Source organism: Notothenia coriiceps, unplaced genomic scaffold (assembly GCF_000735185.1).
Source record: "Notothenia coriiceps isolate Sejong01 unplaced genomic scaffold, NC01 NC01_scaffold00004049, whole genome shotgun sequence".
Classification (NCBI taxonomy): domain Eukaryota; kingdom Metazoa; phylum Chordata; class Actinopteri; order Perciformes; family Nototheniidae; genus Notothenia; species Notothenia coriiceps.
This window is the reverse complement of record NW_011336750.1, coordinates 129334-144951: the sequence shown is the minus strand read 5'-3', so window position 1 is coordinate 144951 and position 15618 is coordinate 129334. Positions and strand designations below refer to the sequence as shown.

Here is a 15618-nt window from a genome sequence, read left to right as displayed (position 1 = left end):
TATCCTGACAGGGTATGAACTTACACCTAAAGAGGTCACGAGATTAATGACACTTTCGACATCTGGAACATATGTGGGTGTGTTGGTAATGTATGGGGAAATTGTGGTGCGTTCATTACAGCTGCCTATATTATGATGTGAGAAGACTTGTACTCGTTGGAGCTACCACATTGACTGCTTGTGTGCCAAGGGTAATGTTTCCTCTTTTATTGATTGTTAACAACAAAATATAATTACTAATGCAACTATATCTGTGTTTGTGTTTATTGATCCTCTTCCGTTTTATTCTTTCCTTCTCTGTGAGTGCCGAATGCCACAGCAACACAGTCAGAAAAAAAGGCTCTAATTATGTTGGGCTCAATTCACCTCACTGTAGCCAGCCCCTTTCCACTTACCGCTTAAAAAATGAAAGGCGTTTTTTTTCCTGTAAGGTTTAGCACTAGCCGCAATGTAAACAAATGAATGTATTTGGGATTGTTTCACAGATCACTACGCCAGCTATCAATATAGTTTGGAATGGGGGGCCGGTTGATGAAAATGATCCAAAAGCAGGGGCGGGAAAAAGATGGCTTTGAATATGAGCAATCATATTAAGAGCTTCAGATAGACGGTACAACCGCATAGTGGAATGCGATATATTGTGTTTAATTCATCAAACAAACATAGCCCCAAGGCCTTTATGATCTAAATCGTTGCTATCCTTCCTTGGTCAATGTACTTATTGTAAGTCGCTTGGATAAAAGCGTCAGCTAAATGCCCAATGCTAATGAATGTAAATTGGGGCCAAGTCAGAACTCAGTAGACCTACGAAGTGAAGCTAATTTACATCAACATCATTTAATTTAAGTGAAATTTGATCTAATCATTCACGCCAGAGATAGAATAAATGACACGAGTTGTCACTACAGTAGCTATTAGGTGGGTACGAACCCGAACCCGCCCCAAGTTTTCACGCCCAAGTGTCTCCCCTCTATCTCTCATTTAACACCCTCTCTGGAATAAAGGCCACTGCTGGCCCAACAAAAAAAAACTGTTTAAAAAAAGTAGATTACTTTTTAAAATTATACTCAAAGGGCAGCAAAATATTCACCCCAGGGACGGCATTATTGCCGTGGGCCACCAATAGAATGGCCCTGCCACTACGCTACTTTATAGAATGAAAATACTGTGTTACAAATTAAAATCCTGCCCATTCAAACTAGGGCTGCCCTCTCGACATGGGAAAAAAATCATAAATCACGATTATTTCTGGGTTGAATATGATGGTTAGTCAAAGTTGACTGTACGCTAGGACCGGAGCAACAAAGCTTCCCTCTGTGACGTGTTATATGGATTTATAAACAGACTGCAAGTCACAACACAACGCTGCCTGAGGGCTTTTTAGGGGAGGGGGAGGGAGGTGGGGCAGGATGTAAACGCAAGACACATTGAGAGCTTCATTGCGATCAAGGAATGCCAGCAAAATAATCGTGTTTTTTTCCCAGATTACGTTGGTTTTCATAATCGGTTGCTAGGGCCAAAATCGTAATTAGAGATTAAAATACGATTAATTGCCCACAGCCCTAATCAACCTTGTTTAAGTAAAAGCTATGCAGTTATTATCAGAACATTTTACGGCATCCTCTTATGTCATAGTAATGATGCGTGCCTGCTTGAGATCTTCAAGCTATCAAGGAATACTGCAAACGAAAGCTTAGTTATAATCAAATATGATCAATTCATATTCTTTTAAATCCCACAATGAAAATGGCTTCTTGATGTTTTTGAATATGTATGATGCTTTACGACTTGATCTGGCTGCTGTGTTGATACTTTGCGTTTTAAAAAGAGGCGTGTTGAGACTTCATAGTATCAAGTGAATACTTAAAACGAAAGTTAGGTTTAATCAAATATAATCAATTATATCTTATTATAACCCACAATGAAAGTGAAGCAAGAAGAGCTTCGACGCTCGTGAACTGTCAACAGGACGGCGGGGGGAGCCTCGCTGCGAGAAGCAGTGTGTGGACTGCTCAGGGATGCTCTGATCGGATCGACGTGGCGGTGGCCGGCCATGCGGGCATCTTCCATTAAAGTTATGTTTAAACTCAGTGTAATGGGGTCATCATCACTGGCCGCTTCCACAAACAACAACCAACAAATTGTTACATTCAAATGAATGTACATTATTCAAGTTTACATTAGACTTGGGGATAATAACCACGGGAGAAAGAGCGGTAGCCCACTCATTTTTCCTCTCTCCCCCTCTCCTCCTGACAGCCTGTCAGTAATCGCATGCAGCCTCACTGTCCAGTAATGAGGACCGACAGGAAGAATAAATACTATGTATAACTAGTAAAAGTAAAACTTGTTATAGCCAGAAAGTTTCAATACAGCCGTATTTCTGATTATATTCATTTGAATGTCACCTGATAAATAGGATGTGCTGTAAACTTGGGGTGGCAGGGAACAGGGTTCAGGGAGAGGGTCTGTAAGGCTGTAGGAGGAAGCCTGCGCTCTGATTCAGAGGTCCCTGTGGGAACAACGTGTTGCCCACAATTCTGTTACCTGAGTTTTTAGAGCCCTAGTTAGCTAGCACGGTTTGATTGTTTTGGGCTGCAGTCACTTTTGCCTCCACTTGCTGTTAATAAATGTTGAAAAGAAAAAGTAAATCTGTTTACAGTCTGTTCTTATATGGGTGTGAAGCAGAATTGGAGCGGGATTGAAAACCTTTCACTGCGTCACTCATGCAGAGCACCACAGCCACACACAGTGACATGCAGTGTTCTCTGCCCATTTAACCACATCGTAGTACCAGGGACTAGTACTTCTTGTTGTTTTTTAAATAGGAGCAGTGGGGCAGCTATTGTACAGCTGCCCGGGGAGCAATGGGAGTGAGGCGGAAGGGGGATGTTTCCGGTGGCCTATCTCAAGGGCACCACGGCCAGGCAGAGAGGCTGAACGGGACGCTATCCACAAGCTCTAGAAGTTCCAAAGTCCAAATGTAGGTCTCGCGTCGGGGACTTAACCGACGACGTACGACTTTACAGTCCAAGCACATTACTGATGGCCCCATGATTTCAGTCCCTAATGTTTTTGCTCTCAAAGGCACTAGATTGATTGCATTTACTTCAACATTTTAAAAAAAATATCTTTTGTCTCACCCACATGAGGATGTTTCCTAAGCCCAATGTTTTATTCCATTTTCAAGTCAGGCAAATGGGTCCAAATGTTTATTGCATCAATGATCGGTATAACATTAAAATCACTAAATATATGCCTGTTACATTTTGATCTAGGCAACTCAAGGGCTCACGGTAATGTGATTACTATATGGGGAATAATTGTCCACAAATAACTAAATGCATAGGCGTTTTTTTGTAAGTAACATACTTTCGTAGCCGGCGGCCGAATACATGGGCCCGCCGCTATTAAGTGGGCTTTGTCTGTTCAATTAATCCCCGCGGCCCACTTTTTCCCCCGTCCCCCCTGGGCCGGCGCGTTCTCGTTCAGGATCCGAAATAAAATGTTATGTTTTGCACACTTATTCCACTTATCCTAGTGCCGCATCTGCGTATACGGGTGCCGCGTGCCAGCGGGTGCCGACCCTGCCATAGAATATGTCCTGGTCATGTCCAGCTTAATCAGAGCCATGCCCAAGTTTCCACAAATATGGCGTGTGGAGGGAGTTGTCTTAGGTTTTTCTATCCTGTTTTTGAGCATAAAGGAACTGGCCGCGGATGCGGGAGGAACTTTCTTTTTTGGTGTGTTTGTGAGTATTAGTACCCGCCATCTGTGTCGGATAGGAGCGTGTTTGTGAGTATTAGTAACCGCCACCTGTGAGGATCTTCCTCGAATACCTGCGGGAGATGTGTTTGAGGATGTTAGTACCCGCCATCTGTGTCGTAAAAAATATATGGAATTGATGTGAATTGATTTGGTGAATGAAAAGTTGAATGTGCTTTTTATTATCACCGGTCTTTTTATGAGGAAATGCCTCTAAATTCTACCGGGAGATTTTAAATGTCACAACTGAATTGGGCAGTTGAAATTACAATGTTGGTAATAAATGTAAAACTATGAATTAAGTTTTTAGATTAGAAAATGACCCCAGCATGATATGTTTAGTATGATTATAATGTTGTAAAGAGAGAAGGTAAAAACCCTGTATTAGTTTGGACCTATTTTTCTTCAAATAAATTGATCCAACCTTTTGGACTGGGACAACTTAAAAGACATCTGCGCACTCCTCTCCTGCTTCAAAGGTAAGATTGCACCCTGCCACACTCACACTTAGGTATGCGCCACACCTCATTTACTGATATCAAAATCCTTCGGGATCGCTTAAACAGATTTAAGAGAGTTGTCTGAATTGAAATAGCAGTTCATTGAACCTGGTTCTTCGGGGAGTTAATAGAGGTGAGATCTTGCTGACGTTGGTGGATCTGAGCCAACCAGTAAACTTACATAGACTCAATAACTTCGGTTAGGTCAATTAGTAGGTCAGAGTAATTTCCCGGAATAAATTATCAGGACCTCACCAACTCTTACAAGGGAAAATTGGGAAAACAATTCTCTAACATTACCATTATTTATTTTACAGGAGAATGAGCTTCTCCGTAAGCAGAATGTCAAGCTGTCAGAGGAGAATGGAAAACTTGTCGGACATAAGAACCACAAACAGAGGATTGAATATCTGGTGAATCTGAAGAAGGACAACACCAAACTTCAAGAGGTAAAAACATGTCTGCTGTCATCAAATAATGTTTTGATTTTTGGTTAAAACACCACATTAATAAATGTTCTTTATGTTTCTTTTGTTTTTAAGGAAAATGAAAAACTCAAAACGGAGATGATGTTAATGCGGGACAACGGTGGATGTCTGCCACTGGAGATAACCTAAATCCCTGGTTCATTTATTGTTTAAAATTACAGGATTTAGCATCTTTACCTGTAAAATGTTTTGGTTTTAATGGTTTCGGGTACAAAACATTTTTAAATTCATGTTTTCTGTTTCACTCAGGGAATATGCAATTGTAACTTTGCTCATGAAATTATTTCATATTAGTTCACCCCTTTTTTCTTTTGCCTGGAGGCCTACTGTACATTTTTTAATTTCATTGATCTGCTGTTACAGTAGCATGGACATATCAACTGTGACAAAACTTCAATTATTCAAGCTCCCTCTGTCCCCGTAGGTTTCTATGGATGTCAATTATTACACTTAGACACGCTTCTCCGACTATATTGAAATTACAACAATGCTGAATTTAGTGTCAATGTGAAAACTGGACATTTGTGTTTTTATCATTTTTAGGTGCGTATGTCTTGTACTGTGATTCGAGTGACCTGATTTGTATCCATGGTAGCCTATATGGTTGGTTGTATTTTTTTACCATCACACTGAGCTATATATGCATAGTTTTTTTTTAGCATAATAAACTTGTCCTTCAATTGTAATGCTATAATTAAAACAATTGTATTCAGATCTTGTAGTATTATTTCCTGAACTGTTATAGACTGTTTTACATGTATACGTTAGCAGTGATGGAAAGTATATTTACTGAAGTACTGTACTTTGGTAGAAAGAGAGCAGCTATGAGTTAATTTCCTTCGATTCTGTTGCTATTACCTGCTTTAGCAACATTTTGAATGCAGGACTTTTACTAGGGCGACTGTGGCTGTGAGGGAGTGTGGTCGTCTTTCAACCAGAAGGTTGTGGGTTCGATCCCAGCCCATGCAGTCAACATGTCGATGTATCCTTGGGCAAGATACTTAACCCTGAGTTGCTCCCGATGGCATGGCGAACGGTGTGTGAATGTGTGTGAATGTTAGGTCCTAGAGTAAGGTACACTGCTCTGTATGAATGGGTGTGAATGGGTGAATGACATGTAGTATGTAAAAGCGCTTTGAGGGGTCTTAAAGACTGGATAAAGCGCTATATAAGTACAGTCCATTTACCATTTACTCTTATATTTTTTATACTCCTACCCAGTGTTCAAATAAGTACTACAAGTAAAAGTCGTGATAAAAATTCTACTTTAGTAAAAGAACAAAATAATTAGAATCAAAATATACTTAAAGCACAAAAGGTACTCATTCTGCACAAGGACCCCTTTCAGAAAAATATAAAGTACTGTTTTTATCAATTACATGTACTTGATGTAACAACAGTGATAGTACTTTTTAAGCAAATTGGAACTTTTCCAAGTATTTTATTATGATTTATTTTTATTTTATACATTTAAAAACATTTTAGCATTGTAGTTTTCATATAATTTTCAATTTGCAGTGCAACCGCCAGGAGGCGATGTGTGGAACATATTCCTCACGTTCCAATCCTCACGCGCCCTAATCTCGCGGGCAGCAGGGAAGCAGGTGAATTTTGGAGAGACTCAATAGAAATATGCAATAACTAGACACCTGCAAAATGAAGAAAGTATTCACCGCAGAACAAATTTCGGATTGGTTCACCTCAGGAGCGACGTTTGCTAACATTAAACTCACGGAGGAAGTGGTTGAAAGAAAGTTGGATGAAGCGTCGTCGAAAGAGACCAGGTGAGAGAAACGTGCAAAGTTAACATTAGCTTAAAATTGGCTAACACCATGCTCGTTAGCATAGTGCTGGATCCCACCTGACTTATTTCTATAACGCTAAGGCCGGTTACAAAATAAATTCCATTCTTCTGGAGTCGTTTGGTTTATCGTATCCAAAACCCTGGATGGGTAAACTTTTTGAAAATGCAATTGTTTCGGTACCCTGCATGTGCGGAGTTTTAGCTATCATTTGGTAACAATTAGCAAGCAGCATCAGTCTGAACTAGGGGATGAAGGTCACTGGCCTGAAAGCAAGCTAATCCTAAATGGTAAAGTTAATGACTTAACTCTTCAAGCGTTCTTTGTGGATTCCACATAGACAGTAAATATAAAGGGCTACAACTTGCTTTAGATGTAGTGTTTCACCGTAAAAGAGGAGAACTGACTGGCCTAGACCACATGGGTCAAACTCAAGGCCCGGGGCCAGATCAGGCCCGTGGTGGATTTCATTTCGGCCCGCAGGATAATTTCTAATTACTATTAGATCTGGCCCGCCGGTATATTGCTCTCTGAAATTAATGCAACTGATTATTTGATTTGTAATGTTGTTTTTATACGCAATAATTTAAGCTTTGTTAGTTCCAGGTTTAATATGTGCAATAAGTTCATTTCAATAAGTTTTGCAATAATTATTGAACCAGTCCGGCCCTCGACTAGTACCGACTTTTTAATTTTGGCCCGCTGTGTATTTGATTTTGACACCCCTGTAGACTATGAAATAAACTTGACTGAGGTATCCAAAGTTGATAAGTGATTCTTTAATATCATTTTTAGCGTTATTCTTTTAATACAGCCCACATTTTAAAACCATCGATGAAGTGATGTAACCAAATTGAACATAAAATAAAGGCTTTCTGGTATGGGCTCAGAACAGTCTCATAATGCACACAGAAGGATTCACACTTGTATTTCATGATCCGCAAAAGGATTCACACTTATGTTTTTCAATGCACACACAAATGTGTTCCGTTTCATATACATGTAAATAAAATCCAAAAACAGAACAGAGTTTTACATATGTATTTTTGATCCACACATATTTGTTTTCCGTTTAAATCCCCTGAACCTGCAAACACAAACCGCTTTCTGTGCACGGATCGCTGTGCATTCGTGTGTGGGTTTTTTGAGACTCCCCTGACGCTCACCCAATTCGTACTTGTAATTTCTCTCATCTATAGCCAATCAGATATCTCCTCCTCTCTAAGCCAATCACATGAGCGCGCCCCCACGAGGGTATGATTTCTTGTTCATGACACTTCATATACGCATTTTGCGCAGTCCGGTAACAGGGTGTCCGCGGGGTCTTAAAAAGTATTAAAAGTTGATAAATCAATTTAGCGAAAATTAAGGCTATTAAAAAGTATTAAACGGCATTTTCCAAGGTATTAAGAAGTCCCACAGCAACGACAACATGAAACACCCTTTAATTTACTGAAACGACATGTCGGGAAACCCCCTCAAGGCGGCCCCATGCATATCGCGCCGTAAAATGCTGCTTCTTATTTTAAGTTTCGTTGCCTTGCTCCGCTCGTGTGGGGGGGGGGGTCCCAAGGTGGGTAGACCGGCATACCAACGCTCTGGGGGTCCAACGGCTCCGTGTGTAATATGATCATTTTCTGATAATGATGAAATAGCCCGCCTCCCTCTCGCCACGTCTCCTGCTGCTGCTGGGCTGTCAGAAGAGGGGGAGGAAAAGAGAGGCAGGCACCGTTTATTAAATATTATTATACAGAGAACAGAGTCGTTATAAATTAGTTTTAAAGCTCAATAAATAACAAGGAAGACCTCTGATCGGCACTTTTCTAATTTTGTACGGAAGATTTAAACTTTAACAGACATGTTGACCGGCGGAACATTTTTTTTAACGGAAACTCTGCCGCATGGTTCCCTCGTCCCTTGGAAGAGGCGGAGAGGTGGGCTTTTTCATCTGCTGGTGGACTACCTGAGAGATATACAGCAGGAGAACACGTCGTCCACCGCGGAGAATAGACAGAAGGGCAACCATGGCAACCATGCTCCGGGGTCTTCTTCGCTGCTTTTGGTGTATTTTGTGGCGGCAGCAGCGCCACTTACAGGCCTGGCATATGTACTACAGCGTTTCCAGCATTTCCAGCGGTCTAGTGTGAACGGACACGTTAATGAATCGAATGCGTGTGAACGGAAGACTTTTTTGCGTTTGCGTATGCGTTTTACCGTATGCGTCCTGGTGGGGCCGGGGTCTAAGCCAAACTATATCCGGTCACAGAGATCTGCTATTTTAAAGTAAAGTCAACACATATCGACCCTAATATAGTCTATATTAAGAACGAGAAAAGTCTTAACATATATATCGTTTTTTGTAAACATATGACAAATGTGTGAGGGTGATGACGTCAGAGCATCGTCCTATGTGCCAGGGCTTAGCCCCGGACAGCCCCNCAATTTCACCGCATAAAATCACATACAGACCCTGCATGGTTAATCGCATGATCAAGGATTTTAGCCCGCGTTTTTCTGGAGGGTCTATTTTGTATAGATGTTACAACTATACAGAGCTTTGGCAATACTGTAAGTAAATATGGTCATGCTAATAAAGCTATTGAATAGAATTGAGTGTGTGTGTCTGTGTGTGAGAGAAAGAGAGTGTGTGTGTGTGTGTGTGTGTGTGTGTGTGTGTGTGTGTGTGTGTGTGTGTGTATCAGTACCTGGTCAGCTGATGGTATGATGGCTGTGTATTCAGCTCTTACATTAGACCCGCATTACACAGTGAGTTTCAGTTGTTCTAAGAACAAGAAATTCTCTGATGCACCAGTCAGAACAGGCTCATTGTTCTCCGGGGAAAGTGGATTAAGTCCTCATTTGTTCCAGGCTTTCATGCTTTGATTCAGATGGATGGATTTAAACTACAGGTCTGCAGGCTCACTTGTGATCATTGGCAGTGGACTCACAGCACAGAGACAGGTCAGGAAGAGAAAACGTTTTGGGGTCATGTGCCGGATGAAAAATATTACCATTGGAATGAGGTGGAACAGTTACCAGTTTTCATAATCCATTAATGCAGCTAATGCTGAGCACAGAAACAAAAGTGACAAAAAGGTGAGAGTTTAGCTTTAATGGACATGTTTTCACAATGCTTCACTCTTACAGGATAAAAGGCTTTATGCTGAACACAGCCTAATTCACTGGATTGGCAGATGGCTCGCCCCCTCAGATAAAAAGCAGAGCATAGCACTTTTCAAAGGGAACTGTTGGGAACTTGGGACTGTCCAGCACACAGCGGGTCCTATGCGCTATTGGGACTGTGAGGACACTCAGACTAGAAAAGAGCCCTATACAATCTTCAATATTTCATGTTACGATATTGCTACTTAGCAACAGTTGAAAGGAAGAACCTCAATGTTTTTGATACTGAGCTAATGATGGGTATCCAAATGCGTTACTGACTTACTGGATTGAAACTCATGTCTGCTGGTACACAATTAATAAATTTTCTGTGCCAGATGTGGGAGTATTTTCGCAACTACTGCATATTTACCTGAAAGGAAAAGAAAACGCATGAACACAAATCCTTTGAAGTTACACAATACTGAAACACAGAGTAAATATCCGTATCTCGTCCTAAGTCAAAATGCATAGTCTGGTGCTTTTGTGCTTGTGCAGGACTTAACTAAAGGGCATCAGATGACACAGATGCAGTCCCACGTTGTAATGGCTGCTGTTTTGAGTTGTTTCAGCATTTCCCAAACTGTCCCTTTAAGTGAACACAGGTTCACTTCTAGCATTTGGTCATACACCTGGAATACTTTATTATGGTCTTGGGCAAAACATAGTGTTTCTAAAAGCTGAACAGCAGAGTGAGTCAAACTTATATAAATATATAATACATACAAATAGGTCTAGGTTGAAAACACCTGAAGTGAATACAAACTTGTTTATAATATCATTATAAAAAGCAAAAATAATAACAGCAAAGTTGCAATATAACGCAGTTGTATGAATAAGCCAATGACATGATCATTTGTAATGATCATTTAGCAAAAGATGGAGCCTGTTGTTTTTTGTAGAAAGGAGGAGGACTGTGGGGTGGAAACCAAAAACCAGGGAAAAACAGAACCCACATGAGCTATAGAAACACATAACAACACACTCCAAAGGTAAAGCTCATGTGAGCCTAAGCTTTACTTCATATACGCATTTTGCGCAGTCCGGTAAACTCGCTAAACAGAGGGCGGAGCTTCAGGTGATCATGCAGAGCTGCGTGTCTCCGTCAGACTCAGCAGCTGATCTGATCTCTCTCTCGCGTCCGGTCCGGTTATACTTCACTTTCGTTTATGTCCATATCGATCAGATCCAGCTCTCCTGATCGGCCTTTATAGAGAGCACCGATCAAACTATTTAGAGTGAATATCGGCCGATAATGACCGGCGGGGCTCCCCCCGTTGACAGTTCACTGTCTAGCACTGGCTTCGTAGTGCACTGATCGATTAGGCTAAGCTAACCTGTAGCTGCTCCCTCCACACTCACAACAACTTCATACAGACATAAATAAAGCAGCTGTATTCGCCATACAGGAAACACACATTTAAAACGGTTTTGCCTGCCGTTTTTGTGTACACAAGCATTCATTAACGGTTCGGAAAGTGGCGCTGTACCTTAATAATATAAAGGCTTGTATTTGCGTGCATTTCCTGTTCGGAAAGTGGCANTATTTAAATATATTTATTATGCAACACCCGTGACCCGACCCGCATCATCTTTGTTTTACCCAGAAAAAGTGTTTGAAAAAATACCACCTGCGAATCACCTTTTTTGCGTGTCACCGGGTACCCGACCCGATGCAGGACTCTGACTGAGAGTGGAGGTGTCCTGAGATTATCGCCTGCAGGCAGGCTCCATGGACCTGTCAGCTCCGGACTGCACAAAATGCGTACATGAAGCGCTACGTCATGAACGCAAGAAATCTACCCTCGTGGGGGCGCGCTCATGTGATTGGCTTAGAATTGAGGAGACATCTGATTGGCTATAGATAGAAACAATTACAAGTACGAATCGGCTGACCGTCAGGGGAGTCTCAAAAAACCCACACACGAATGCACAGCGATCCATGCACAGAAAGCGGTTTGTGTTTGCAGGTTCAGAGGTTTTAAACGGAAAACAAATATGTGTGGATCAAAAATACACATTTAAAATGTTTTTCTGTATTTGGATTTTATTTACATGTATATGAAATGGAAAACATTTGTGTGTGCATTGAAAAACACAAGTGTGGATCCGGAAATACAAGTGTGAATCCTTTTGCGGATCATGAAATACAAGTGTGAATCCTTCTGTGTGCATGTGTGTATTATGAGACTGTTCTGAGCCCATATTCTGGTGCTTTATCCTGGCTTTTGTAGACTGTAAGGAATGTATCACAAATGTATTTGTTCTAAGTTTAATAACAGCAAAATCAGTTTGAACTATTAAGATTATTTTATAACCGGTAGTAGTTACCTAAAACTTTGGAATTTGCCCAAAATAACAATACTGAGGATATGGCCTTCTGGCAAATATGGGAGAGTCACAGGTTGATTAACAAGTTACAAGATAACAAAATAATCTATATAAAACTACTCAAAACTAGTCATTCTATTGAGAAAGGATTAAAAAGAGCAGGGGACAAACTAGTTATTTTAATTTAAAAAAGTGCAATACATTGTCCACTCGGCCTAATGTCTTCATTATTTGATATCAAGCTACAACTAATACAAACCATCAAGTTTTTGCATATTTTCTCTCACAGTGTAGTGCTGCATGGTGCCTTGGGCCTGAGAGAAACTGGGTAGTTATATGGAAGGTCCCAGTCCCTGTTGGACCCTGCGAACAAACTGGAGTGCCGCATGGCCCTATCCACGCATCCCGAGATTGTTTGGATCTCCTCCCTTTGGTTGTCTCCACAGTTTGGGACGGTGGGTGTGACAAAGCCCTGCTTCATTATATAGCGGCTGGTCCATGCCTCCATTGGTCGGTTCTGTGCTGGCTTCACTGAGAGGTCATCCTCTTCATCATGTTCCATCTGGCTCAAGAAGTTGCTCAGAACCTGCTTGAAGACACATGCCAATTCCCAGGGCATGATGTTGTTAGTAGCAAGCACCTCACGAAACCTGTGGAAAACAATACAATTAATGGAACACTTGTTAAAGGCAAAAGAAAATCCACAGTGGGATTACTAGGGTTTGTTCATCAAAGTTAGCTGTAGGTGGCACCATTTCTGAATTAATACAAACTGCAGAAAAAGAGACTCAACAAAATAACTTGTTAAGCGCCAATCAGACCTTAAACTGTGTACACAATGTAGAAAACTGGAAATATTACATTTTTATTTTATTCATGTGAGGAAACTTACTTAAGATCAATGTGGAGACCGTTTTAATCTGATATTTTACATATTGCAGTGGGGAAGATACTTTATTTTATGCTGAAGTCACACTCTTCACGTATGTCATAATTTATTCATAAATTGAAAATGTGCATTAAAAAAGTGGTAGAAATGCACATTTTATGTTCCACATTTTCTATTGGATCTAATATCATATAATTTGACCAGGAGTCTCATGTTTTCACATATGATATTACTAGGACAACAGCACAGCTTTTTCTTGACAAACGTTATTCCACATTTCTTCCTAAATGTGATTCTTTGGTAAAGTGGTTATGCAAGCACTCTGTAGTGACCCAGTAGTGAATGTAATGGGAAATGAATAAGTAGGTCACAGTGTTCAACCATGTGGAACAATATTTTTGATATCATTATGGCTAACAAAGATAATGAGTGGCAGTCTGTCTCCAGTCAGGCTAACAGGGCATCCTTCACCTTCACATGTTCACACCATACTTCGCCTGCCTCTGTGACAGTACATAATGGCTTTCTTGGCAGCCGGCCCTGCCTCCCTTTCCCTTTGGGCCTTTACTGCTTTGCCTGCTGTTAAGCCTTGTGTTGATGCAGAAGCAGCTAGCCACTGTTGACACTGTTGACAATGCATTGCAAGGCCTGTACAAGCACCTGGAGAGCACAGTGGCTGCGTGGATGGGTGGGATCTGGGCACACAGAAACTCCAGCTGGTGTAACTCTGATGTGGGGATGAGGGTCCGTAACCTGGGGTATTTCTGAAACCAATGGAGACCCAGGGCGCTGTGGGACAACCTGTGCTCGCGCTCCAGCTCCCTTGCCAGATGCTCACGTTCCTCCACATGCCAAAGGAGCTCCCTGATCAACATGCGACTGGGTACGACCCCCGACACTTCATCCTGAGCCTTTACCCTCGATTCATTGGACCATTTCATCCAGCCGAACAGGGGCATGGCAGTCACTGGAGGTTGTCCTGAAAAACTGGGGAAACAAAACGTTTTTGTTGGCTTCCCCACAGCACTTTTCTAAACTCATTTTGAATATATTGGAATATGTTTCTGCAAATGTAAGTGCTTATTTCTCTAAATTACACTTACAGATAAAAAGACATCTGACTATGAAAAAGTGAGGCAGGTAGCAAAACACTTAACCTGTTAAGCCCCAAGGTCCCCGCCGGGGGGGACCCTGTTTTTTTTTTTCAGGACACTGTGTCTCAGGGGATCTTAATATTTTTAAGAACCTATTAATGTGTTATACCAGATTAACGGAAATAATCTCAGCTAACCTAAGAACCTATTAATGTGTAATACCAGATTAACGGAAATAATCTCAGCTAATTGATAGGGCTGTACCCGAATATTCGTTCGTTGGCCAACTATTCGGGTTTCAATTTCATTATTCGGATATTATTATTTTTCAATTTTTTTTTCTATTTTTTTTCTAAATGTATGCTATTAATAAAGGCGAATTGCCATATTCTTATACTATATTTATACATTTGAATTGCACTGTTAAAATGCAGAAATATATACAATCTCAGCCTGTGCTCCTGACATCGCGTTCACTCAGTCACTAACGCAAACCGCACGCTTCACCTCGTTTCACCCACAAAATGCCGAAGACTTCAGCTGTGTGGGACCATTTTAAATTGGACGACGGTAAGAAGAATATGTGCCAAATATGCGATAAGAAACTGGCCTACCACGGTGGCACAACAACTCAAAAGTCACCTGGATGCTGTAAGTAGTAGCCTAGCTTAGCTTAGCTGTTGTCAAGTTGCCATGATGAAGCTGCTTTATCTGCCATTTAAACAGTAACGTTACACATGATAAAAACGTGCACTTACTTTGCTTGGAAAATAGTTGCAAGCAAGCTACCGAATTGTTTTTTTATATTAGTTTTTTTTATTTTATCCAAATAGTGAAAATAATAGGAGTAATGTGGGAACATCTGGGGCAATGGCATAAAGTTGAGTAACTCAGCCTAATAATAACTTGTGCAACGCATCCCAGCCTTCAACAATACAGCAGACCCTACAGTTACCCTACAGAGGACACATTTAGTTTTAATGTTTGCGAGTACTGAGACAATAAATAAATATAAATCGTAATAGTATGCTCTTTCTGCGCTTCTGCTTAACAGCGTGTTGTCTCGGATTCGGAGCGTGTTATGAAACCTTTTTGAAAAAAAATGTTATAAAAAAAAAATACAAATCTCTCCGCACCGAATATTCGCTGCTGATTCTGGCAAGGGGAGCCAGAGATATGAAAAATCCACCCAAATGGCCCCAGAAGAGGTTTTTTTTTTGCTAAATCTGTCTAAAAAGGTCAAATATCACTTTTTTTGCATCGATCTTGATACAGGGTACTTATTATATGTTTTACTTTGGATTCCTAAAGCTTTTAGTCTACTAACCCATCATCCAAGGTTAGTTTTCACTATAAGTACAAAATATGTTTTGGACGGACACTATAACTTACAGTTTTTTACCATGTTCAATCTGAATTTTCTTTAAAATAAAAAACATCTATATTGAATCTGACTTTTCTACATCCAACTGACAGGTTTATCATTACTTTGAGAAAAAAGATTATTAATTTAACCCTTTTTAGAAGGGAAGATATGGTCATTTGTTCTGGGAATGTCATTTTCGAGCCTGAAACCTGAAAAACAGG

The 15618-nt window shown here is 40.7% G+C and overlaps 2 protein-coding genes across 2 annotated transcripts in view; both read left to right on the top strand.

The window, feature by feature from the left end:
- Positions 1-5465, top strand: part of kif15 (kinesin family member 15) — a 17322-nt gene extending 11857 nt beyond the window's left edge. Inside the window, exons 32-33 of the mRNA XM_010767044.1 lie at positions 4583-4714; positions 4808-5465. Coding sequence (XP_010765346.1) covers positions 4583-4714; positions 4808-4882 — 207 coding nt within the window. The 3' untranslated portion in view covers positions 4883-5465. The remainder of the gene's footprint in view (positions 1-4582; positions 4715-4807) is intronic.
- A 902-nt stretch (positions 5466-6367) lies between these two features.
- Positions 6368-15618, top strand: part of LOC104941879 (putative ATP-dependent RNA helicase TDRD9) — a 16515-nt gene continuing 7264 nt past the window's right edge. Inside the window, exon 1 of the mRNA XM_010767043.1 lies at positions 6368-6537. Coding sequence (XP_010765345.1) covers positions 6410-6537 — 128 coding nt within the window. The 5' untranslated portion in view covers positions 6368-6409. The remainder of the gene's footprint in view (positions 6538-15618) is intronic.